General features: G+C 37.2%; 1 protein-coding gene across 1 annotated transcript; it reads left to right on the top strand.

The window, feature by feature from the left end:
- The first annotated feature begins 1,176 nt into the window (after positions 1 to 1,176).
- On the top strand, positions 1,177 to 23,183 carry th (tyrosine hydroxylase). The gene is made up of 13 exons (XM_088340906.1): positions 1,177 to 1,333; positions 5,569 to 5,772; positions 6,317 to 6,491; positions 8,843 to 8,931; positions 9,007 to 9,074; positions 9,134 to 9,184; positions 9,513 to 9,658; positions 11,298 to 11,433; positions 16,579 to 16,648; positions 16,854 to 16,910; positions 17,185 to 17,280; positions 17,374 to 17,507; positions 21,380 to 23,183. The coding sequence occupies exons 1-13, from the start codon at positions 1,250 to 1,252 to the stop codon at positions 21,537 to 21,539; spliced, it is 1,470 nt and encodes a 489-aa protein (XP_088197032.1). The 5' UTR covers positions 1,177 to 1,249; the 3' UTR covers positions 21,540 to 23,183.
- Positions 23,184 to 27,610: the final 4,427 nt, after the last annotated feature.

The raw sequence follows: 27,610 nt of genomic DNA, 5'->3' as shown, positions 1-27,610 counted from the left end.
TTTTAAAAAATATTTGATCTTGAAAAAAGATACGGGCAGCACGGCGGCGCAGTGGTTAGCGCTTGTGCGTCACAGTTTATGTCATGGGAACCTCCTGCGTGGGTTCAAATCCAGCTCCAGACTTCCTGTGCGGAGTTTGTATGTTCTCCCCGTGCTTGCGTGGGTTTCCTCCGGACACTCTGGTTTCCTCCCACATTCCAAAAACATGCATTTCAGGTGAATTGGTCGGTCCAAATTGTTTCTAGGTGTGAATGGGCGAGTGAGTTGTCTGTCCCCGTGTGCCCTGCGATTGGCTGGCAACCAGTTCAGGGTGTCCCCTGCCCACTGCCCGGAGATGGCTGGGATGGGCTCCAGCCCCCCCGCGACCCTAATGAGGATAAGCAGTACGGCTAATGAGAGATGAGATGAGAAAAAAGATACGGTTTTGTGTAGGAGGACAAACACATGACTGTCAACGTATACATTTTCCCCGTATTTTATTTTTACGTGTTTTGGTCATTTCAAATTGTGTTCGGCGTTTAACAATGTCTTTCTTTCAGACATTTTTTTTGTTACAACGATCTTGTCTTGCACAGTCAGGATCTTCTCGGTCACTGTTGGCAAACGACAACATTATCGAAGATCGATAATATTGTCGTAGTATACACAAAAAAATATTATGCTTGATCAAGCATTTATTTTTCAAATACAATTTCTCTTTGTTTTTCTTCCACTTGGTCTGTCTTGTTGCGAGTAAATAAGTGCTTTGTTGTGCTTATAAGCTTTATTATTGCTTAATAAGGGGAATTTCAATCATAATTGGGGGAGCAGTCGACTGAGGTTGACAGGTATGCAAACATGACACATTTTTAACCTTTTCCAGTGAATTCAAATACACTCAGACTGTGTTGTATTCCTTATAAGGCTCATATAAAGCTTTAAATTGTTTTTGCGTCTCCAAACATAAGGCTTTTTTTCTGCTTCAAAGAGGCTCTTACTATATTTTTGGTAGCCCAGCCCTGATTTAAGTGATGTCAATGCTTGTTGCAAAAAGAGCATCTCCTTAAATATAGCACACTGATAGTCTTGATTGATTAGAATAGAATTGACCTTAGATTGACGTCAGAAACTGCAAACAAATGCGCACATAAAAAGGATGCTCTCATGGGTTGTCCGAAAAAAGAAACAGCAGAAAAAAAGGCGCATCCACTTGTAGCTCCACACGCCTCATTTGCTCGGAGAGAGAAGCCAAGAGAAGACCTCCCATAAAATGCCACTTTCGAGTAGCTCCACGTCCTCGTCCAAAAGCATCCGCAGGGGAGCATCCGAGCTGGAAAGGTCGGACTCTATCACGGTAGGGAAAAAAAGAAGATAAGAATAAGTTGACATTTTGACGGACAAGAATACATGCGTTAAACAAGTGGTAGTGTTTTTGCAGTTTCATTGTATTGTATTTTATAGTATTGCTGTGTTATTGCGCACTCTATTTTTACGCGCAAAATGTAATCAGTATCTGGAATATTTAAAAACAAACAAACAGCATGTGCTTTTTCAAAACCAGAAGTGGCGAACTCTTACCAAAACAGAAATCTAATGCGATCGTTGAAGCGTTTTAAACACGCAAAACCACTTAGTCTTGCCTTAAAATAAAGCAGCTGTAGACTAAAAGACTAGTTTTGAGTTAAATATTTGTTGTGATAATAAATAAATCTTGCGATGTTAAGGGGAGAAAAATGGTAGTGTAACTTATAAAACTGTTCTGTCTGTGAGTATGGATAAAGGGTGAATATTTGCAGAATGCATAGAAGCCGTTTCTTCACATTTTGCGCGCTGTTTCCAATCGCGTGCGTGCGTGCGCACATAGGTGTGTTGATAACATAACTTTCAAAATTTCAAGTCATGTCACATTTACTTATATAGCCCTTAATCACCAAAATTACAATAACAAAATTACACAATTACCTGATCTTAAACCAGCAAAACCAAAAATTCCCCTGTATTTTAGACGTTTTCATGGTTCAAATTGCCCATCCATCCATCCATCCATCCATCCATCCATCCATCCATCCATCCATCCATCCATCCATCCATCCATCCATCCACCCATCCATCCATCCATCCCATACCTGTCAACCTCCACGGCTCCATGCCCTTACAAACTGTCGTATTTTCCCCTACAAAATACAAAGTAATCTCACACCATATTTTTTTTCAAACGTGTTTATTTATGTTGTTTAACATGTTATAATGTACATGTGGTTCGTTATATTATATACATTGTTAATTAACATTTTGTTGTGAGATCCTGAGTTGCTCGACATGAATGAGGTTTATTATGAAAAAAAGTTCAAAAATTAAGTAGCTTAGACGTTCACTGTAGAACAGGGGTGTCAAACTCATTTTAACTCGGGGGCCACACGATAGAACAAACATTCTCTCGGGGGGCCAGACTAGTAGATTGAGGAGAAAGAAATAATACCAAGAGAGGAAGATAAAAAGAGAGAGGGTGGGACAAAGAAAAAGAGAAAAGGAGAAAGAGAGAGCGAGAGAATGTGAGAAACAAAATGAGTAAAAAGAGAAATAGTGAGAGAGGAGGAAAGAAAGAGAGAAACAAAGAAATCCAAAGATAAATAGAAAAAGAGAAGGAGGGAAAGAAGAGAAAGAAAGAAGAGTCAAGAGAGAGAGAAAGAGAGAAAAGAGAAAGCAAAGGAAAAAAGAGAGAGCAAAGAAGGTAAAAAGACAGGGAGAGAAAGAGAGAAAAGAGAGTGAAAAGGAAAAAAGGAAGAAAGACCAAGAAGGTAAAAAGACAGGGAGAAAAAGAGAGAAAAAAGAGTGAAAAGGAAAAAAGGAAGAGAGAGCAAAAGAAGGTAAAAAGACAGAGAGAACCTGCAGATCGTTTTTCTCTCACGCTTCCCTCAGCGTTGTCTCGCGGGCCAGATTCAATCCCTTAGTGGGCCCGATCCGGCCCGCGGGCCGCCTGTTTAACACCCCTGCTGTGGAAGGAAAAAATATATTCAAATATAATTAAGTAGAATAATACATTTTGTTATTCAAATTATTATTTCATTTTCTTAAAGGAATAACCACAAACCTGTCTTTTTTCATTTTATACTTCCTTATTTTCTTAACTTCTTTATACAACATCATAATTCGTAATATAATGCATCAAAGCAAGTGAGCTGTTTGAGAGCCGGCTCTCTTTAATGAGTTGAGCCGAAAAAGCCGGTTGTCTAAAAAGAGACGGACTTCCTCTCACTACATCAAACCGCTCGCTTCGTTTGCAACTAAATAAAAAACGATACCGAGATATTGGCTTCCGCAGCGAACTCGTTTGACTTGATTGATTTGCCGTTTCGTGCCAGTTAGTGTATACTGGATGGTACCCACAATTGACAAATTTGCGTTTTTCCGTACAGATTTTCTTGTACGTCATATACGTCTTAAAATGCATAATAAATGTACTTTGTACGGCATAACCGTACAGGTTGACAGGTATGGTATCCATCCGTTAATCCGTCCATCCATCCAGCCATCCATCCATCTATCCATCCATCCATCCATCCATCCATCCATCCATCCATCCATCCATCCATCCATCCATCCATCCATCCATCCATCCATCCATCCATCCATCCATCCATCCAACACAAAATTTACTGCAAGTATGGAAATAAAATGCTAAAATAATTGTTTGTTTTTTACTTGGTAAATAAACTTGTTTACTCAAATCATTCTTTTAATTCGACACAGTCTGTTTTGCAGAGACTAAGTAGGTGCTGCCTTATTTTGCAAGGTTTATGATCGTTTAACAAGGGGGACTGCAATCATAAATAAGGGGAGCAATTAGCCGAGGCTGATTTGCCTACAATCAAATAATCTAGGATGTATTTGACAAGATTAATAATTGTTCTATATATAATGTTGATACATTTTTTGAGTTTATGTTCGTTGAAACACTCAAAATATGTCTATCAAAAAGGGCACATGGGGTGACCCAATATTTTGCAGGAAACCTTGTGCGCTATTGTGGAAGTTGGTCCTTTTATGATAGCATACCTGTCAACCTCAGTCATTCGCTCCCATTATTAGTGATTGCAACTCCCCTTTATTCATGGTTAATAAACATTACAAACTCATTGCGGCACTTATTTCCTCAAAGCAAGAAACATTATGTAGAATATATCTCGTGTAAACATTTTTTTTTAATTTACCAAATAAACATCACAAACTATTATTTCAGCATATTTCTTAGTTCTTTCACTGTTAGCAGAAAATTCTGTGTCTTAGGATTTTTATCTAAGCACAGCACAAAAAAACAACAACATAAATCACCAATCAACAAAAGGGAACAATTAACTATTTGCACAAAAACAGCTGCATGATACAATAATACAATACCTAGACATGTGCCAAAGGGAGTAGGCTAAAGCTGAAGCTTTTAAGTGCTTGCCTCTATTCCATCTACTCAATTTTTCTTGCAGGGAAGACATGTTTAAAATCAAAACAATAAAACAGAACCTAACCCAACAAGGGAAAAATAAAAACAAAACAAAGAAATGACATTTTAAACGGCGATCACTAGTCACTCTTATAATATATAATCCCCAAATAAACTCTTCATATATTGATAATCCTTAGTATACTTAGCTAAAATACCTGTATTATATTATTTTTTTATATTAATGCGAAGGAAAGACATTTATAAGGTCATCATCATCTAAATCGTTCAATAAATAAATAAATACCTTTTTGGGCGACACAATGGCTTTTCAATGTTGTGCTTCTTAAGGAAAAACCTGTTGAATATTTGTCGGGAGTTGTTGTTCACTTGTCTTGTATACTAATAAAAGAGATTTCAATTTCATTATATCTTTAAATTTTAACATGTTTGATTTTATTAAAAATGTGTTTGTATGTTCTTTATATCCAGCATTTTGCGCAATCCCTTTATTTTGTAATCAAATTAGCAATTCTACATTGCTCTTAAATGGGTTTCCCCAAAACTTGAAAAAGGCACAATTAATGAACTGTATATTACATAAAGGGTTTTCGGTCAAATATATGTCTACTTCTACTCATATCGGCATGTTCTTTGCTTAATTGGATTCCTTGCTATTTGTATGTGGTTTCTAGTTAACATCAGTATAAATACTTATTACTAATTACTTAAAGAGACTTGGATTGTCCAAATACCACACCCTTTATTTTTGATACATTTAATGACAGTTTAATTATAATATTTTACCTTGTTAAGTTCTAAGGTAATTTTTGCCTGCAATTCCTGTAGATTTGGACACAAGCCTAACATTGTACCAACGTTAGCGAATATAATATATTTTAATTTTGATGATATGTTACATAAGCCATTTATATAAAATAGAAAGTGTTGATTATTGCAAGTAGAAGTGTGTTTAAAAAATCCCTTCCAAAATTTATTATATGGCGAACACAAATTGATAATATAAAAAAAAACTAATACTGGGAAAACATATAGGTTTATGCAATAGAAATATTGTTTACTATTAATTATTTGATTATTGTACAGGAATAAATGTAAAACTCCACATTTCCGTGTCATTTTGCCTGTAGTCTCAACGCTTTCTTGGGCGCCGTCAGAGCTTGATCGATGACGCGAGGAAAGAGCGTGAAGCGGCAGCAGCCGCAGCGGAGGCTGCTGAGGCGAGCGAGCAAATTGTCTTCGAGGAGGACGATGGGAGAGCTCTCATCAACCTCTTCTTCACTTTAGCCAGGAACAAGACCCCACTGCTTTCTAGGACTCTCAAAGTGTTTGAGGTAGGTTGTGATTTCAAAAAGTCCCAAACCGTTTTTAGTTGGGAGGTCATGAAATTTTACCTGTCAACCCCAGCGTTGCTAAAAAACAGTAATGAGTTGCAGTCACAATTTACTTCATTCATAAATCCATCCATTTTCTGCACCGCTTATCCTCACTAGGGCTGTGGGGGTGCTAGAGCCCATTCCAGCTATCTTCTGGCAGTGGGAATATTGCAATTCCCCTATAAAGTGATAAAAAACCTCAAAAACACAACACGGCACTATTTACTCTCAACATGAAAGACTATATAGAAGACCGCAACAATACTAATAATCTACAGTAACGTTGTTGTCTGCTACCAGTGACCGAGACGACCTGGATTAGAGCCGAAATGGTCAAGACGAGATCGGTCTAACAAAAAAACAAGTTTTTTTTTATGTTTTTACGGCGGGTCGGGTTGGGGTGGATTGTTTAGGCCCGATCTTACCTCTAGTTGACAGGTAAATGTAGCAGTAAAATTGGAGAAAATGTAACAAATTGACAGGTATGTGAATTGTGTTCCAGACGTTTGAAGCAAAGATCCATCATCTGGAGACGAGGCCCTGTCGCAAACCTAAGGACAGTCTGCACAGCCTGGAGTACTTTGTCCGCTGTGAAGTACACCTTTCGGATGTTAGCACTCTTGTAAGCTCCATTAAAAGAAACGCAGAAGACGTCAGGACCACCAAAGAAATCAAATGTAAGGCTTATCCCTTCTCTGTTGTTTGAAATCAGTTTGTCCCTTATGGACATTTCTGAAAAGGAAAAAACATCGCATTATTATTGTTGTTTTTATTATTATTCATTCATTCATTCCTTCATTCATTATCTGCACCGCTTATCCTCATTAGAGTCATGGGATGTTATTATTACCATTATTATCATTAGTATTGTTATTATTTGTATTGTTATTATTATTGTTAATAATAATAATATAATGTGGTGCCCCAAAAATGTATCCTTTGCACAACTGGGGCAAATTAGGTTACCGTGACTTGCTTAAGGTAACTTCCACAAGGTTGCCACAGCCAAGAATCATTCCGACAACTTTTTGATAGATAGAGAGGCAGTGTTTTTTGACCAGTGTGCCGGGGGACACTAGTTTGCGGTAAGACCTTGTCTAGTGTGCTGCAAGAAATTACACAACTTTATTTTGGAAAAAAAACATGCCATTGTTCAGTATCTTTGGTTCCTTCAATTGATAAGCCGAGTAACTGTAATATCTATATCAGTGTTTGGCAGTAAAATACTATTTTATTTTCTTCTTATATATTAATTATCTGCTTTTGAAGTTGTACAGATAGATAGCTAATAATATAATAAGTTATTATTATACTGCCTTAGTGAGCGATGACAACTTCTGATTATCTAAAAACTGAGAAATTACTTGATTGGTTGAATTAAAATCCAAACTTATTTATAAAGCTCGAGTTATGTGTGTGTGTGTGTGTGTGTGTGTGTGTGTGTGTGTGTGTGTGTGTTTGTGTGTGTGTGTATTTGAATGTAGATAGATAGATAGATAGATAGATAGATAGATAGATAGATAGATAGATAGATAGATAGATAGATAGATAGATAGATAGATAGATAGATAGATAGATAGATAGATAGATAGATAGATAGATAGATAGATAGATAGATAGATAGATAGATACTTTAGTCATCCCCATAGGGAAATTCACACTTCCAGCAGTTTCCTTTGTTGTTTATTAAACAGAATGCCCTCGGGGTGCTGTGTTGTAGTTTAGCAACAGAGTGGATGAATCTTTGTGCCCAGGGTTACACCACCTCGTGTTCACGTAGATAGCAAGTCCACCTCCTCTCCACTTCCCGCAGGCTTTCGTGTCTCTGTCTAACAGCGCTGAAGCCGGGTAGCTCCGGGTAGCTCCACCTTAGCGAATGTGACCTATAGGCTGCAAGACGGCTGAACCGATTTACGTGAAAATTTACGCTGTTGTACTTTAGGCCTCCTGGAGTGTCTTTAGCTAGGTTCCGTGTCAAGGCACCACGAGAAAAAAACAACAAAATCAATAAACATCTGCTTTTGTTTATAAGCGGCTTTGAAGCTGCATGCGACCATGTGGCCCTTGGGCACTCCCTAATGGCTCCCAGTGTTACATTCTGCAGCTTTGGAGACAAGGTTAGACAGAGTTCATACAGGTGCTTGAAATCCTTGAAAAATGCTTGAATTTTAGTGTTGTGTTTTCAAGGTTTTAAAAGCGCTTCAATTTTGGGTAAATGCTTGAAATTGTTGCCATATTTCTCGACAAAGCTGCTTAAAAAATGACGCAGGCGCTACTCGCTGGTGGCTTCACCTTGCCCTTGCATTTCTTTCCTTGCGATTAAGGCAGCTGGTATGAGTTTGTATGGCATTTTTCAATGAAGGGTCATCGCCCACAACGAGTCGCGCCAAAGAGGATAGGTGCATGCTACACCTAAACAGGGCACTATAAAATGTATTTGTGCAAGTATTATTATTGTCAATTATGGACATTTATTATTGGCCATGTAAAAAATTAAGGGAGCGTTTCTGAGTGGTAAATTGTAATGGAAAAAACCTTCTGCAACTGAAAATGTAAGCTATATATTACTGTCATTTTGCCCAACATCTATGTAGGGAGAGATTTGTTTAAAAAAAACAACCATATTTACAATTTACTCAAGATCTAAAATTTGATATGTCCTATACATTCACACCAGGATAACAAATTACAAATGTAAACTACAGATATATTTGTGGCTCTGTAAAATACATGATACACATCATTTTTTTTTTCTTTTAATGGTAATGAAGAAATTGGAGAATTGCCTTTAAAAAGTGTTTGCATTTGGGCAAGAAAAAGGTGTATGAACCCTGTTTAGAGGTCCCGTGTAACATAAATGATGAAAAAAAAATAAGTTTACATCCATGATTGAAAGTTTCATCATTAGACCTGAAAACACAATGTCCCATTTGTTTTCCCTTTGCTGTGCTACTGTGTCCATTAATTACTTTGGCTTGCTTGTATTGTTACTTTAATCACATCATCTTTCAATTGACTTTCCCTCCAGTTCACTGGTTCCCAAAGAAAATAGCAGACTTGGATAAATGTCACCATCTGATCACCAAATTTGATCCAGACTTGGATCAAGACCATCCTGTAAGTCACAAACTTCCTTAATGTTGTTGGCCAAGAAAAGCAGATCTGTGTTTGTGATCAATTTGATTCTACTAGGGTTTCACAGACCCAGTCTACAGACAGAGAAGGAAAATGATTGGCGACATTGCCTTTGGATACAGACAGTAAGAGACGATGAATACAAATAAAATTAATACAATAATATGTAATTGTTTGCTTGCAGTGGAGAGCCGATTCCAAGGGTGGAATATACGGATGAAGAAATTGAAACTTGGTGAGGGTTAACGCATTTTTTACTTCATACCTTTTATTTTCTTTTATTTTGTTTCTTTGTTTTTTTTGCTTTATTTTTAAGTACGAACTTCACAAAAGGTTCACCTTTAAAACTTCTCGATTGCGTTGTTGTTTTCACTTGTGACGTGTCTTTCAAGCCTATTTGACTCCATTATTTACAGATGGAAAACATTCTCAAATCAGTCCATTACAGTGGGCAGGCTGTAATTTGAGCTTATTTTCTTCTCATTTCATACCAAGTTCATGCTATGTGTTCAGAAGTCATTTTGCTATCATTCCGGTTCTTGACACAAACTTTCTGTGGGCAGGAGAGAAGTTTACTTGACACTGAGGGATTTGTATGCTACACATGCCTGCAGTGAGTACTATGAGGCTTTCCGTCTCCTGGAAAAGCATTGTGGCTACAGTCCAGACAACATTCCTCAACTGGAAGATGTGTCCCGTTTCCTTAAAGGTAAGGATGGAGTAGCAGCACATTTAACCCTCCTCTTTGTGTTAGCTTTCAGGTGACGCCCTGTTACTACATTTAAACAGTAATTCCGTTACCCCTGGAAACCCAAAAGTATTGCGTTATTCTAAAAGTAACTAGCTAGAAATTACTGTTTATACTCACATTGAGAATCTATCAGGATGAATAGACAAGAAAATAATAATAACAACAATGTAGTCCTTAGCACCCTCCCTGGTACTCCATCTTGGGCAGGTGGGGGTTCGCAGTTTTCAGCACACGTCTCACTTCATAATCCTAAAGTGCCAATGTGCTGTTGGTGGTTCCTACTGGCTTAAAGAAACTAATTAGATACTCTGCCAGTGAAGCAGCAGCCCCAACTGTCACCAGTTCATCAGCTCCTGAAGTTTGTTATCTTTTCTAGTCCCTCCCACATCCTTCCTGGGTCTTTTGCTGTGATCCTCACATAGGCCGCCTTGGCAACCCTATTGTGTCTCTGCAGGTCAGCCCTGTTATATGGAGTTGAGGGCCTTGATCCCTGAATTGAAGCCTGTGTTAAGTTTTTTTGACGAGAGCTCTAACTTTTTATTTTTGTGACGTTAAATGAAATAAATGGAAGAAAGCGGTGGAGCCTTCATACACAGTGGCTGGCGAAACTATTTGCCCTCCTTGATTTTTCTGAACTTTGCCACACACTTCAAAACATAAAGATGTAAATTCTGGTGAAGAATCAAAAATTAAAAAAAATGATAATAATAAAAAAAGTTTAAAATATCCAATAAAGTGTGTTCCACTTCATGATTGTGTCCCACTTATTGTTGATTCTTCACGAGAAATTACAGTTGTATATCTTGATGTTTGAAGTCTGAAATGTGGCAAAAGGTCCCAAAGTTCAAGGAGCCAAATAGTTTCGCAAGCCACTGTATCTTGGCTTCTGTAATCTTGAATGCTTGCAAACGAACACTTAGCTGAGACACTCCATATGCATTTTGCCTTTTGTATTTAAACCACTTGAATAGTGCCTTCTCCATTTACAGCTAATGTCCATATAATTTTACAAACAAAAACACCTAAATTCATCAGTTTTCTACTGTAGAGAGGCAAGGAGAGAGGGAAGGAGAAGAAGAGAGGGAAGGAGAAAGAGGGAAGTAGAGAGGGAAGGAGAAGTAGAGAGGGAAGGAGAAGTAGACAAGGAAGGAGTGAGGGAAGTAGAAGTAGAGAGGGAAGGAGAAGTAGAAAGGGAAGGAGAGAGGGAAGGAGAAAGGGAAGTAGAGAGGCAAGTGAAGAGGGAAGTAGAGAGGGAAGTAGAGAGAGAAGTAGAGAGAGAAGTAGAGAGAGAGGAATAGAGAGAGAGAAGTAGAAAGAGAGAGAAGAAGAAGAGAGAGAAAGTGAGTGAAAGAGCAAGAGAGAGAGGGAGATAGAGAGAAAAGACAAGAGAAATAAAGAGAAAGAAAAAAAATAGAGAGAGAGAGAGAGAGAGAGAGAGAGAGAGAGAGCACATTTAAAAGGGAACCGGCTTTTTATTAGTGTGGAGCATTTACCTTAAAGCGATTTCCTTCAGGACCTAACACAAGAGGATCGTTAAAAAACATGTAGCAAAATGGCTTTTTGGCACAGTTTTTGACCGCATCTTGAAAACATGCAGAGCGCTCCGGCTTTCAGCTGCGTCCGGTGGCAGGACTCCTCTCAGCTCGAGATTTCCTGGCTAGCTTAGCATTTCGGGTGTTTCAATGTACCCAGTACATCCGTCATGGCTCCGCCCCTATGCATTCCCCAGAGCCGTGAGTATTACCTGCCTAATTTTAACCCATTGCAGAATGATTTGCAAACACCTTATTAAATATAAAGGGACAGTGTGTATTATTTGACCCGTAGATGTCGTTGTATGGTGTAGTCCAGGCAAGACAAACTCTGTTTGGCTCTAGGGGCCTGATCCTGACTTTTTCTTCTCAGGCGGGCCAATCAGTAAAAAAATGTCAACTTTACATTTTAGCTTTGTTTTTCAGTATTATGTTTATCGTTCAGCCTCCATCAGTTACCTACCCTACATATTACAACCATGGATGCCAAAGGGGTCTTTTCTAGACAAAACACATTTCTTCACAAACAAGAGGAAAAACATTTACATTTTTGGCACTGAATCTGTAAACAGTTAAGTAAATGTAGTTTACACCTGAACTAACTCACCAGGCTATACAAACACAACACTGCCCTTTAGTGGCCCAAGAGAGCATGTGGTTTACAACTATACAAAAACATCATAACCTTTGATAGAAAAAACATAGAGACTCGCTTCTTTTTTTTTTTGACATACATAATTCATGGCGGGCCAGGTTAAATCATCCACGGGCCAGGTTAAATCATCCACGGGCCATATGTCTGATGTGGCTGGTGTAGTGCAACTACAAAAGAGTGCCAAAATGCACAAGGAAGAATGCAAACTACAGAGACTCAAACCAAAACACGCCATTTTACTTCTACTTCTTCTGTACTACTTTTTGCCGAGCCATTTGAAGGTTTTTTTTCGTGTACTTGTCAGCTCCCTCAATGTGAGGCTAATGTTATTAAATGCACATTTTCAGCCTTCAAGTATTTTACAAAAAATAAGTTTTTAATCATATTTCAAGTATTTTTCCCTATTTTTTTAAATTGATGTTGTTTTGTTTTAATGAATGTTTTTTTATTACCACCAAGAGACGCTTACTATTACACACTGTCTCTTTAAACTTTTATATTAGGGCAGGGGTCTCAAACTGTGCAATAGGCCCCCATGCTGCTAATTTAAAAAGAAAGACCTTATAATGTATTTTTGCTTTTTAGATCAAAAAAAAAAAAAAAAACACATGTCAAGCTGCAGTTATCCTTGCTCAAATTATCCATCCATCCATTATCTGCACCGCTTATCCTCAGTAGGGTCGCGGGGGTGCTGGAGCCCATCCCAGCTATCCCTGGGCAGTGGGCAAGGGACACCCTGAACTGGTTGCCAGCCAATCGCAGGGCACACAGGGACAGACAACTAATTCGCTCATTCACTCCCAGGGACAATTTGGACCGGCCAATAAACCTGACAAGCATATTTTTGGAATGTGGGAGGAAACCGGAGTGCCCGGAGGAAACCCACGCAAGCACGGGAGAACATGCAAACTCCACACAGGTGGTTTGATCTCACGACCTCAAAACTGTGCCCCACATGCGCTAACCACTGTTCCACCGTGCTGCCCAGCTCAAATTATATATCACATAATTGTAGGTTTTCTTTCTTTTTTTTTTTACAGAAGCATACCTGTCAACCTTTATGTGTTTTGCCGTACAAAGTACGTTTATTATACATTTTAAGACGTGTACGACGTACAAGAAAATCTATACGGAAAAACGCAAATTTGGTAATTATCGGTACCATCCGGTATACATCGACTACCACGAAACGGCAAATCAATCAAGTCAAACGAGTTTGCCACGATAGCCTCTATCTCTGTATCGTTTTTTTCATTGCAAACGAAGGGAGCGTGGTCTTAAAAAACATCGGATTTCATGTGGTAGTTGTGTAGTGAAAGAAAGTCTGTCTCTTTTTAGAGAACCGACTTTTTCGGCTCAACTCATTAAAGAGAGCCGGCTCTCCAAAGGCTCACTTGCTTTGATGCATTATATTACGGATTATTATGTTGTATAAAGAAGTTAAGAAAAAAAGGAAGTATGAAAGGAGAAAATGAAAAAAGACAGGTTTGTGGTTATCCCTTTAATCAGTATATTACCAACAATAATTTAATGCAGAAAATGAATTCGTAATTTGAATAAGAAAATGTATTTTTCTACTTAATTATATTTGCATGTATTTTTCATTCTGCAGTGAAAGTCCAAGCTACTTAATTTTTGAACTGTTTTTTATCATAAACCTCATTCATGTCGAGCAACTCAGTATTTTACAACAAAATGTTAATTAACAATATATATGTATATGTAACGAAACACATGTACAATACAACTAAAACTACATAAATAAAGACATTTGAAAAAAATATATATGGTGTAAGATGATTTTGTATTTGGTAAGGGAAAATACGACAGTTTGTAAGAGCATGGAGCTGTGGAGGTTGACAGGTATGCAGAAGAATTAGGTTCTTGACAAATATAGCAGGTTGAAAATGCCTTATTCAACTTAGGGCGACAGTGTCTATTATTTAAACACTAGATGTCGCTAAATGTTGTGCAACAAAAAAAGGAGTGCTAAAATGCAAAGCGAAGAATATAAACTACAGAGGCTCAAAGTGACCCCCCAAAAAAATACAGTTCATTTTCTTGCCCAGCTTTTTTCATATTTTTGTGTACCTGTGGCAGCAAGATGATGGACAATTATATTGGCTTCCTTTAGGTAAGGCTCCCTTTGTATGTAAAATAAATGCTATTTTATTTACAAAATGTATGTTTATTTGATAGTTAATGCATTTTAGCCCAATATCTAAATCAATATTATTTTTTTGTTAATGAATGATTTTTACCACTAGGAGGCCCTAAATAATTCACACTGTCCCTTTAACAATGTTTCAACTCATTTACACACTCAAAAGGTGTTCTAGAAAGTAAAAAAAACAAAAGAACATTTCTATCATTAACTGAAATGAAATCATGTCAGTATCATACCATTTGAACTTATTGATACAATTTCATATTATTATTAGTGATTTTTGTTTTGCAGAAACTGCAAAATTAAAAAAGGAAAGTTCTACTATATTGAACTACGAGCCACCCGTAACACAAATTACACGTAATGAAATCAAAATAATGATGATGGTTCTAATATAACAGTTAATATATTTTTGAAATAATTAAATTACAATAAAAAATGATAAGATAAATACAACACTATTTAGAAGTGAAACAAAATGTAAATGTGAAAGATGACTTAACTTATTTACTTACATCTGTCTTACTTGAGTTTTGCAGTGTGGTGCCCATCTGGGAATATGATTAAAACTAACTAACTAACTAACTAACTAACTAACTAACTAACTAACTAACTAACTAACTAACTAACTAACTAACTAACTAACTAACTAACTAACTAACTAACTAACTAACTAACTACAAGCTTACAATAATACAAATTAGTATTATTCCGCTGAAAATAAGAATGAACATAATACTATCTTAATGAATGTATTTAAAAAATAAATCAATTACAATAGAATAATAAAAACAAAATAATAGTAATGATAGTGGCCATTTAGGAATCTGAAATTCACTGCGTGTGTTTATTGGATCATAATTTATCCTCTAGACCTTTATTTTCCACACACAGTAATTCGAATTATGTTTTCAGATTAATTCATAGTATAACATACAATATTGTTCTTGACCACAGAATTATTTAATGATATCATACTGTAAATTGTGGCAGCTTCTCAATAAACAGATCATCTACAAACGTCTCTATTGTACGCTTTCACTAGAAGTTATATTTAGTACTGAAGGCATCAATTGTGTTAACAATTGAATGTTTTTAAATAATTTTGAGGTTTTCACACAAAAAACAGCGTGTTCCAGAAGTCTGTTTTGACATTGAATAACTCAGAAACTATTTAGGATTTAAAAACACTTCAGAAAGCTTGTACTGTTATCTGAAATTTTACATGCAAAGATATTCAATGTGGGCACCATTTGTTACATGACACACATAAAGTCTTTCCAAACACATCCTAGCATTGTATTGGCAATGGTTGCAACAGCTTCTTTTATCCTTGCTTTACTTTTTTGTGTTAGGCCGAGAGAAAGCTGTCACAGACTATTCCTCTTTGATAGGGCAACAGTCACTGGTGAGAAGTACCTCAAAATGCTGGAAAACTGGTTAATGCAAAAGTCTCGTGGCTTCATTTTCCAACAGCCACTACTGAACTGAAGTTTCAGGGTTAGTCAGTTTCTGAACACAACACTGCCAGACAGATGGATTGCCTGGCAGAATAATCTAGATCTCATGTCCCGGCAACCCAGGGCACCATATGTACATTCTTTTTGTAGGGATTTGTGAAATAATTTGTCTATGTATCCCTTATTCTTAGAGATGTGGTTTAGCTGAAGGCACGAATATCAGAAGCTGTTGCAACGATTAACAATCATCACTCTTTTATGAACCACGTATTAAGCATGTCAAGGTACATCCCGTGCTTTGGCAACCACTGGCAATGCAATGCTGAGACGCGTTTGGCAACCACTTGGCTATCGGCTTGATGTCTGTCGTGTGACCAATGGTGTTTACGTTGAATATCTTTGAAAATTGCATGTAAAATTTGAAATTACAAGCATTTTTTGGTATATAGTGTCCGTTATAATTTCTGTTTCATTGATATGATTGCGTGCAGCACGGTTTCCTCCCACATTCCAAAAACATGCATGTTAGGTTATTGTCCCTATAAATTGTCCCTAGGTGTAAATGAGCGAGTGAATTGTCTATCCCTGTGCCCTGCGACTGGCTGGCAACCAATTCAGGTTGTCCCCTGCCCACTGCCCGAAGATGGCTGGGATGGGCTCCAGCACCCCCGCGACGCTACTGAGGACAAGTGGTGCAGATAATGAATGGATGGATGGATGGATGGATGGATGGATGGATAGATGATATAATTGCTTTTATTTTGTGTGCAACGACCCAGGCGGTTAAGTTATCTGTGACCTGTGAACTGTGAACAGCAACTTTGGGTGTCCTGAAGGGCGCTTAAAAAAAAAAATCGTATTATTATTATTATTATTATTATTATTATTATTATTATTATTATTATTATTATTATTATTATTATTATTATTATTATTATTATTATTACTATTATTATTATTATTATTATATTCTTAATAGTTTACAAGATATTTGATGTAAAAAAGTGCCAAGAACTTTTGGAACATCCGGTATTATTAAACAGTGTGCTTGTCTTTCCCTCCAGTGACTGTGTCCATGAACTTTTAGGCCATGTGCCTATGCTGGCAGACCGCACTTTTGCCCAGTTTTCCCAGGTAAAATAGTGTTCTAGCCAACTCAAGCATGCATTACCTTGTATGGTTGGTACTGCAGATTAAAATGTTCAATTATAGTTCATTTATTGTTTAAACTCCCTATTGCTAGGTGTTGTTAATCCAGTTTTTCTTATTAAGGTACGCAAGTGGTAATAAAGTTGTGTTGAGGTAGTCTGTCATATTATAATTGAAATCATTTCTGCAGAATCTTGGCCTTGCATCACTGGGTGCCTCGGACGAAGATATTGAAAAACTATCTACAGTAAGACCAGCATGCATACATTTAAGTATTGTAGATCAGGGGTGGGCAAACCTTTTGATTTGCAGGCAGCGTTGGATCAAAACATTTTGCATAGGAGGATAAAAATGGCTGATTGGTATATTTCATTTTTTGTACATGCCCATACATAATCTTGAATTCAATACTTAAGCAATACATGGGAAACAAAGATACCATGAGCCTACCCAATGTACTCATTATATATAATATATATGATGTGGATGCTACACTTTATATGTATGTGTTTTTTTTCCAGCTGTACTGGTTCACTGTGGAATATGGCTTGTGTAAACAAAACGGTGAAGTAAGGGCTTATGGCGCAGGACTTCTTTCTTCTTACGGAGAACTGGTGGTATCTTTCGATTCCCGTCTGTATTTGGCTTTTCACTTAATTTAAAACAACAAGTTCATTGAGCCGACTTGTTTTCATCTACTCTCCTTGCAGCACAGTCTGTCTGACGAACCGGAGACCAGGGAGTTTGATCCCGAAGCCGCGGCCGTGCAGCCCTACCAAGACCAAACCTACCAGCCTGTCTACTTCATTTCCGAGAGTTTTTCAGACGCAAAAGAGAAATTCAGGTGCCTACATGCGAACGCACATTTGTCGAAAGAAATATGAGCGGAAGGAAAAACACATGCAGGGAGGTTACGCAGGGACAAGGTCAAAAAACAGTCATATGAGCCAGGGGGCCACAAAGTCAGCACGAAGACAGCTGGTACCGATGCAGACGCTCTTAGCATGGCCAAGTACTGCCGTTTTATTTGGCAAACACTTCAAATGCTTCCCTGCAAAACAAGTAGCTTTAGTGAGTGTTTTGACAGGATTTAGTCACAATCCCTTAGAAAAGAGCAGCAAGGGGAATGTTTGGAAAAACAAAATCGATATGGACAAAAGTAGGATGAATAGAAGAATATTTTTAATGTGCATAATTCGTTTTCTGAAGGCCAAGTGCTGCATCTTCCTACGACAATCTTTTCATTTTTTGCTATTCCTTTGATCACATACAATATAGATCAGGCTTGTGAAACAAATTTTAGTTCAGGGGCTACGTAGTAGCAAAAAACATTCTTACGTGAGCCGGACTTGTAAATTAATGGCATAAAAAGTGTGTCTTTGCTGTAGGGTTGGGGATCTTTCAGAGGCCCATTGTTAGATTCCAATCACGATTCAGGGGTGTAAAATTTGATTCTAAAACAAATTATTGATGGCAGTTTTCCCATAATACTTGTTTTCTTCAAAAATATTTAATCTCTTGCAGTGTTTATCAACTCTGCAAGTACGTACATTTTTCGACGCGCTCGAATCATTATTTTTTTTTCATCGTTCTTTGGGTTTTGCTTGGCGTACTTGAAGCAGGCCTATTTTGACTGTTAAAATTTTCATGCTACACTAACAAATAGAAACAAAAAAACATGAGGACGAGCATGACGTTACTCCCCGCCACTAAATTACCTTACTTCCAACCTATCTACCTAACGACCTACCTGCCTATGTACCTACCTGCCTATCTTCCTATTCTACCCTTTCACACCACTTTTTCAAAACTCTAGAGCAGGGGTCGGGAACCTATGGCTCGCGAGCCGTATATGGCTCTTTCTATGAGTATCTGTGGCTCAGAGACAAATTTGATTGCATGCAAAATTTCTCCATCTTGTTTAAAACTTGAGTTGTCTATCCTATTCTGATACACGCAAAGCCAAACCAAAGCTAAATAACATGTTATTACTTTGCAGTATATATAGGGCACGTTTTTCACTACAATTTACAGTCAAGGTGTCACACAAAAAAAGGGGGGAAAAAAACTCGCTTTGGTTGTACAACGCCAAAGAATCCTTTATATAAAAGTTCACTATATAATCTGTGTTCAGTGTTCAGATACCTTATGATGAATCCACAGAACTATAAATACGCCAAAACACCGGAAGAGAACTTAGTCATTTGATTGGGTGAGTGGGAGGGATGGGTGGAGCTATGCAAAAAGTGCAAGCACTCCCTCCCATCTCTCGCCCTACGCTGTCTGCGCCAAAAGTGAGCTCATCAGGCTCCCTATTTGCAGAATGCTGTGACGTTTTTACACAATAACTGCTTGCATCTGGTTTTGAAACCAATATATATGAAAAAAAGGGTCAAAAGGATCTTGAGTAATTGCAAGAAAGAGACAAGTTTAAAGTGGTATGTTTGTTGATTTTGGGACAGGGGCTCTGGCATTATTCTCTTTTCATAATTTTTATCAAATCATCAAAAATAAATGTGCTGAAGACTAAGCTTTTGTCTGGGGCGCGGGTTTAGCAATTTAGTAAATTTGTCTCATAATATATGGCGTGGCTCTTTCCCAAAATAAAATTAATATTTTTTGCTTTTATGGCTCTTTGAGTCAAAAAGGTTCCCGACCCCTGCTCTAGAGTCTAGACTCTCTCTCACACTATAATACTCTCTTAAATACACTACTATACTCTTAAACACGCACACACACACACACGCACAAACACACACACTCTATTATAGACTCACACACACACACACTATTACACTATTTTACAGCACTCCTATTCTTTCTCACACTCCATTAAAATTGCTAATAATATAGGGTTTTTTTACACCTAGTGAAATGATTACCTTCACTTTCAATGTTGTTTTACTTAGGACACTTTTGGTAACAAATGCAATGCACACTGTTCTTTGTGTTTATGTTTGACGTCAAACTGGAGTTGGTCCCAGTATAGTAATATTTGTGAGAGAATATAGTAGTGTGTGTATGATAGTCTAGTAATATGTGTGAGAGAGTAAAGTTGTGTGTATGAGAATATAATGGTATGTGTTCGAGAATATAGTAGTGTGTGTATGATAATCTAGTAATATGTGTGAGAGATTATAGAAGTATGTGTATGAGAATATAGAAGAGAGTATAGAAGAGTCGGTATGAGAGTGTAATTGTACATGTGTGAGAGTATAATGCTAAATGTGAGAGCAAGTATCATTTACTTCTCATACATCTATGTAATAATGCATTCCACTTCTAACTTAGTTCCATGTCTTTAAGCATAAATTGAAGCAATGCTTAGTTGTATAAGGCCAAAGTCCTCTCCTCGCCCACATCAACACAATAATACAGTACATGCAGCAAAAGACAAGCACACAATGCAAACATCGCTTACCAAAGAGTTGGGCAAACTACTGCCCGCGGGCTACATGCATCCTGTCAAGTGCTCAAAATATATTAAAAATTTATAAAATAGTGAATAAAGTTCTACTAATAAATACTGTTATTGGTGCCAACTTTGTCCCAAATGTCCCTTTGTGTGCCTACGACAAAACAATTACTACAGAAATACCACAAAGATTTTTAAAATTAAATATCAAATTTAGTGCTTGAAATATGCAGTATTAGTTTGCTTTTATTCTGAAAAGAAAAATAAATACAATGAGAATGTTACAAAATTACTATTGCAGTAATATTATAATAAGATAATTTAATTACACAAAAATGAAAAAAAAACTACAAAAATACAACCATAGTAATTTACAGAAATACTCAATTAATACTGCACAATGCTACTATGGAAATGATACAAACAGACTACATACTAAAGAAATACAACAAAAATACTGATATGGAAATACTTAAGAAATACCACGACACTCATACTGTAATACAAACATTACTACAGAAATATTACGACAGAAATACTACATTACTACATACTACAATACTACTGATGGACTTTACACTTTTACAGTGGTGGCGCGGATGTTCCCATACTACTTTTCTGATGGAAGCGGTTCAAACAGTCTGTAGCCTGGGTGCCTGGGATCCGTGGCAGAGGCCTTTGCTTTGCTCTTGACTCTGCCTGCATATATGGATTCCAATGGGCAGGAAATACTACAAAAATACTAGTGCAGAAATCACGTACAACAAAAACTCACAAAATTAAAAAACTACAGCAGTACTACAAAAATACTACAGAATTACTAAATTACTACAAAAATGCAACAGCAGAAATGCCTCAAAAATAATAAAAATTACAACTACAGTAAAATCTAGACATAAAGTTTACTGCTTTCAACAGGGACCTAATATATTATTTTTGCTTTAACTGCGAGTGTTTCAAAATCAACTTGAAGAAACTAATCTAACCAAAAACAAATATATATATAAATAAATATAACCTTAGTATCATATCAGGATCAATCCCTCGGCTAAATCTTTTAACCCATTGGGGCCCGCCACTCCAAATAGATGCTAACCCCTGGTTAAGGGTTGAGTTGAATGAGTTTGGTCATTGATCAATGCCAAAAAAATCTGTAAAATGAAAATGGCAAAAACAAAATGAGAAAGCTACATAAACCACAAAACGAAGTGATAGAAAACAAACACAACAGTAATAATAAAAAACCTCAAATGCGACTCCCACGTTATTCATGCAATGATCTCTATGTTTATTGGAACCAGGGCATTCGTGGCTGGTATACGCCGACCCTTCTCAGTCAAGTTTGACCCCTACACCAGCAGCATAGAAGTCCTGGATAATCCCTTGAAGATCCAAGGAAGCTTGGAAGCCGTGAAGGATGAGCTGAAGATGCTGACGGACGCCCTCAGTGTGTTGTCGTGAACATTCACCCGCTTTGCTCTAGTTTGCTTGCTGTGCTCAGAAACACCGCAGTTGTAAAAAGACTCGTTCGTTTGCTGCATCCATTTTAGAGGTAAGATCAGGCCTAAATAAATCCAGCCAGACCAGGTATTAGAGATCGAAACAGCCCGAGCCTGACAAATTAACTTAATATGAGGGACCAAGCTTGTAGCAAACCTGAATTTTCATATTTTATTTGTGAGGACTCAGGAGCAAGAATTTTGGGGCGGTCTCGGACTCTGACTTAAGATCTTACCTCTAATTGTCTTGAATGCACTTTATGCTTCTACAGAGAGTTGAGTCAAAAATAATACAATATGGTTCAAGAGTGAACTGATTCGTGTCACCCAAGTGTAAACAACCTAAATTGATTTACGCAGGGCACGGGTGTCTATGACTTTTTGGACCCTATCAACTACTTGTAAAAACGATACTATCTCCTAAAAAATGTTATTGATACATAATATTTGCAAACATCCTAATAAGCAAACAATTGTTTAAAATTTAAATTACAATTGATCTCTCTCTCTCACTCCCCTTCTATCTATCTATCTATCTATCTATCTATCTATCTATCTATCTATCTATCTATCTATCTATCTATCTATCTATCTATCTATCTATCTATCTATCTATCTCTCTCTCTCTCTCTCTCTCTCTCTCTCTCTCTCTCTCTCTCTCTCTCTCTCTCTCTCTCTCTCTCTCTCTCTCTCTCTCTCTCTCTCTCTCTCTCTCTCTCTCTCTATCTATCTATCTATCTATCTATCTATCTATCACCTATGTAGGTTCTTTGCATTTCTGTTGCAAACAAAACATATCAATATTGATGAATCTAAGAAATAGAATTAGAATATTCTTGATTGTCATTAGTACCAGCGTAGTGAACATTGTTGACAACAAGATTAGACATGGCACTCCAGGATGAACACTAAATAAAAACTTAAAAGAGAAAAATAGAATAAAAAGAATGTCTGGTTAAATACTAAAGATTACTTACAAGCTAGTGCTTTGGAGAGTGGCTCATGTTTTAAGTGAATATAAATTATAGTGCAATGTGAAATAAACTAACAGAATGCAGTATGAGAAGATACCTAGATAATATAAAGTAATGTAATAAAACTCCAACAGGCCTTTGAACCCTCCAATTTTTGTCTCCCAAAAGAAAAGGTTTGGTCACCTCTGACATAAATGCTTGGGCCGTTTGTCACAATTTGGGTTATTTTTGACTCAAGTGTTCTCGAGTGTATCGGGAAAATTGTCATTTCTGTGTCGCAAACCAAAAAACTGCAACAAATTAAACATCAATGTAGGCATATTTTCCCCAAAAAACATGATTACTGCCTACCTTGGAGTCTTTTCTTATTAAAGAAAAAAAGATATAGTGATGCTAAAAATTTAATAAAATGTGAACCAAATTCAAGTATGTGTAAACAATATGAAAGATAGTGGAGAGTTGTATTACTTAATAATCAGTAACGCATACATGTATTATTAAATAAGTTGAATAAAATTGTATAGTCGACATCTGCTATGTGAAAATGCTAAATGTGAAGTAATATGGCTTTTATTAAACAAAAATGTGTCTTATTTTTTCTTCCATTTATGTTACATTGTCAGAGCATGATTAAAAAAATAAATCAACAAATGGCAATACTCTTTACTTTACTGTTCCTTTGCTAAAATGTAAAGTGCAAACAGAACAAAAATCTTATACCATTACTTACAATGGACCAAAATTGTGGAATAACTTGGACAATCATTGGACTCATCATTGCAGGACACTTACCAAAAACTATACACATATTTCAGCAGGAATTTCAATAAAACAAAAGATATTATTACACACGTTACATACACCCCCCTGAAATTCTGCTAAATATGGGAGTGCTACACTAAACAGAAAAAAACACATGCAAACCCCAATGACTTGAAAAACACCTTCAAAACCGAATACAAGGTAAAATTGATTCAAGGCTACCCACAGTAAATGAATCAAACAGGAAATGTTTTTTAATTATTCAAATGTAGCGATGAAATGAAATGAAATTATATGCATTTTATACAGCGCTTTTCAAGTCAATGAAGACTTCCCAAAGCGCTTTACAATGTGCTTCACATTTACCCCTTCACCCACACTCACACACCAATAGCGGCCGCGCAGCCATGCAAGGCGCCAACCTGCTTATTGGGGGCATCAGGGGTTCAGTCTCTTATCCAAGGACACTTCGACATGTAACACGGAGAAGCCGGGATTCGAACTGCGATCTCTTGATCCCAAGACGAGCGCTCTACCTCCTGAGCTACTGCCGCCCCGATGAAAACAAACGAAAAACAAAAACTTACACATATCTAAGGCTGCAACAATGAATGGATAGAATCAATTAAAATTGAGCATTAAAAGCATTGGCTCTTGTAGTAGCACTTTCATCCAACAGATGGCGCCACAAGATCATATTTTGAATCACGATCCGTCAAAGTACTCATATTCTCCTCCAGTGTTACCTCTCTATTTTTGCACTTGATGAAAAAAAGTATTTTACATATATGCTGGTTTATAGCATGCATGCATTTGAATTCCTTATAACTGTAGTTTATAAACAGAGGAAACAAACAAAATGTAAATCAAACAATCAATCAATCAAAGATTAGGTAAATTCATTATTTTACCTTTCATTTTAATATGTCACACTTTATTGGGCATTTTGAGAGCGTATTTGCTCACAAAGGCAATGCTGCCGACCTGCCTGCCAGCTTACTTACAAGGAAATATTGACAAACGAACATTTGAGTTCAAATTTCACCGTTAAATAAATGAAAGTCTTTATTATATTGAACTTTGAAAGCTTTTGATGGAACCAGGGAGACAATCTATGTGCATACAGAGTCCAGTCAGGGAGGCCTGTGCCAAAGTTTGAATTTAGAACAGCAGCACTGATTTACTAACCATACATGATAAATGAGAGCTTATGTTTGAAACATGAAGTTTTACACAAATTAATTGTGTGATCTCCAGCTAGGACAATAAGACAAAGTATGAGGTCAACAACACTCATAAGCTATTGAATATAAGCGTGTCTTAAGTCTAGATTTAAACTCTTCCATTTAGGTTGCAGATCAAATCTCAGAGGACAGAGCATTTAACAACACAGGGGCCCCACAGGAAAACTCTCTCGAGCCTGTAGATTTCTTCTCTGCTCTTGGAATCAGTAGTAGAACAGCGTTTTCCGAGTTAAAGTGACGACCTGGAACATAGGAACATTGAATCAGAAAAATATGAGAGGGAATGTCCATGCAAAATTTTGTATATGATACCAACATAACCTTAAAATCACATCTGAACCTGACGAGGGGCCAGTGCAATGTAAAATCGGGGTAATGCAATCAATCTTTCTTGTCCTAGTTAAAAGCCTAACTGCAGCATTTTGTACCAGCTGTAAACTTTTGATGCCCGACATCAGGAGCCCGTAGAATAGTACATTCCAGTAATCGAGATGGGCGGGAACAAATGCATTAATTATAATCTCAGCATCATACTGGGGCAGCTCAAGGTTTCTCCGTTTTCCTCATGTTGAGGTTTTTGAGTTTTTCCTTGTTCCCGTGTAGGTTTAGATAAGGGGGGTTTGTAATGGTCGTCCGTGCAGCCATTTGAGACATGCCTTGACTTGACCTGATTTGACTACATCAGGGTTCACCTCAGTAGCCCACCGACAGTTTCTGAATATAGCTCACCAATGATGGGCCGTTGTGATTTTCCAGGAAATTTGTTTTCTAACTGGGGTTCACTGAGTCTATTTTAACTCAACGTCTTATATTTATTTACCTGACAACAAAGTTTTCCCCGAATTTTTGATCATTTCAAATAGTGTACGCCTTATAAATAATTTTGTACGGAGAAAAAAAAATCTTATTTTCTGCTACACTTATTTTGTCTTGCCCATTCAGTCTCAAATGTGGATCGGCTGGGAGCAGACGACAACGACATCAAGGATTGCTAACATTGATGCGGAACACTAGTAAATTTGATCCTCGATCAAGAAAGTATTTTTCCCGCGTAGTGCTATGCCTTTCACACACTAATGCCGACAGTGAGGTATCAGTCATGTGAGGATATGATATGACAAACTAAGTATCGGAAGACAATGGGAACTGATACTCTGAAATCTTTGTTGAAAACAAACTAAATTGCAATAGGTTCTATCACAGAGTAAAGAACAAAATATGATTTCTGCAAAATACTGCACTGATACGTATAATATCCAACTCTAAATTTACTGCAAGTGGGAAGAGAACTAAGAAATAAGCTGAATAAAATGTTGGTGTTGTTTATTTCGAAAAGTAACGTTTTTTTACACAAATTGTACATAGTCTGTCTTGCTGTGCGTAAATAGGTGTCACTTTGTGTTTGTAAGGTTTATTATTGCTGATGATTAAAGGAGCTGTATGCTATTTGGAACTTTGTTACTCACTGCTGGCATGTCCTGGCTTCTGTCATCATTGAAGCCTCATTCAGCTCATTCATGATTCACGTACTGTATGTTATCATAACAGATAACTATTCAATATGCTGAAAATGTATGGAAATAGCAATAATGATAAAGATGATGGTAAAATAAGTGATGGGAGTAGTGATGATGATGATGATAATGATGATAATGAAGAGACCGTGCATCCACGGAGCCAATGTAAATATGTATACTCATAAGCTAGCTTTTTACATGTAAATACACAGAGGATCTAGATGTGGGATTTAATTGTTAATGAAGTCTGGGGATAGGATTTAATAAGCATGTGCTTCTTTCCACTCCCTTTCGAACATGTACGATAACATTGTGTGTTTTTTTTAATTGCTTTGTTATGTTCAAAATAAAACTTCATTCATTTATTCAAAAGGAATTGGAGGAAACCAAGGTCAGGTAGTTAGTTGCTTGTAGTCCTACCACAATATGCTCAATTTTTTTTTGTCTTTCACATAGCAGACAAGACATCTCTTCTTTAGATTACATTAAGAACCCAATATTTTTTAAACACACAACTTGTTCACTTTTAAAACTCCATACAAACTCTGGGGTGTCTCATATCCAGGTTCAAGTTTCATTTGTTTGAAGTTGGGTTGCCAAACCTCTTGACAATATTCAAATTGCCTGGAAGTCCATTTATCTTGGATTGACGGGTGTCCTTAGTCTGATGCAAGTGTCATGGATGCCTCCTCTGCAACAACACAAATCATATTTAAACAATTGTATTTTACATAATAATAGATGTAAGATTCCTACAGGAACTGTTACTACTACTACCACCTCTACTACTACTATGACTACTGCAACTACTACTTACATAAACCAATTACCAACTGATCATATTTCTAATAGCATATTGATTTAATGATGATGATATCTGGGTAGGGAGGCACGGCAACTGAGTGGTTAGCACGTCCGCAGCACAGTTCTTAGGTCATGGGATCAAATTCAGCTACCAGCCTTCCTGTGCAGAGTTTGCATGTCACCCTGTGCTTGCTTGGTTTCCTCCCACACTCCAAAAACATGCATTTTAGGTTAATTGGCCTGTAAAATGTATCCCTAGTTGTGAATGAACGAGTAAATTGTCTGTCTCTGTGTGCCCTGCCAGTTCAGGGTGTCCCCTGCCTACTGCCCCAAGATAGCTGGGATTGGCTCCAGCAACCCCGCGACCCTACTGAGGATAAGTGGTACACATGATGGATGGATGGATGGATGTATGGATAGATGGATGGATATCTGGGTAATTATTTCACTTGTTTACTTTTTTGTCAACGTATAAGAGGTCATATAGCTTATGCTTATGCAAGTGCAATCATTTCACATAGCACTTTTACTGATCACAGTTTTAAGGCATGGCTAGACTGGACAGAGAATATAAGTTCATCACACTTATTTATAATAAGGAAAAGCTTGAATAGTGTTTTACACCAGGATTTCTCAACTGGTGGGTCGTGACACACTTTTTGGTCGTGGTTCCTTATTTCAGTAGGTTGTGCGCCTTTGCCTTGGCAAAAAAATGTGAACAAAAGTGAGGGT

This window comes from Urocampus carinirostris, chromosome 7 (genome assembly GCF_059441175.1).
Source record: "Urocampus carinirostris isolate Australia breed hairy pipefish chromosome 7, RoL_Ucar_1.0, whole genome shotgun sequence".
Taxonomy (NCBI): domain Eukaryota; kingdom Metazoa; phylum Chordata; class Actinopteri; order Syngnathiformes; family Syngnathidae; genus Urocampus; species Urocampus carinirostris.
The sequence above is the reverse complement of the archived record's forward strand: the minus strand, read 5'-3'. Positions and strand labels throughout refer to the sequence as shown.

What these genes read in the sequence shown, in the direction of transcription:
- th (XM_088340906.1), top strand. Translation starts at nt 1,250, where the DNA reads ATGCCACTTTCGAGTAGCTCCACGTCCTCGTCCAAAAGCATCCGCAGG. An exon ending in GGACTCTCAAAGTGTTTGAG is followed by an intron (nt 5,773 to 6,316) that starts GTAGGTTGTGAT and finishes ATTGTGTTCCAG; the next exon opens with ACGTTTGAAGCAAAGATCCA. An exon ending in CTTTTGCCCAGTTTTCCCAG is followed by an intron (nt 16,649 to 16,853) that starts GTAAAATAGTGT and finishes TCATTTCTGCAG; the next exon opens with AATCTTGGCCTTGCATCACT.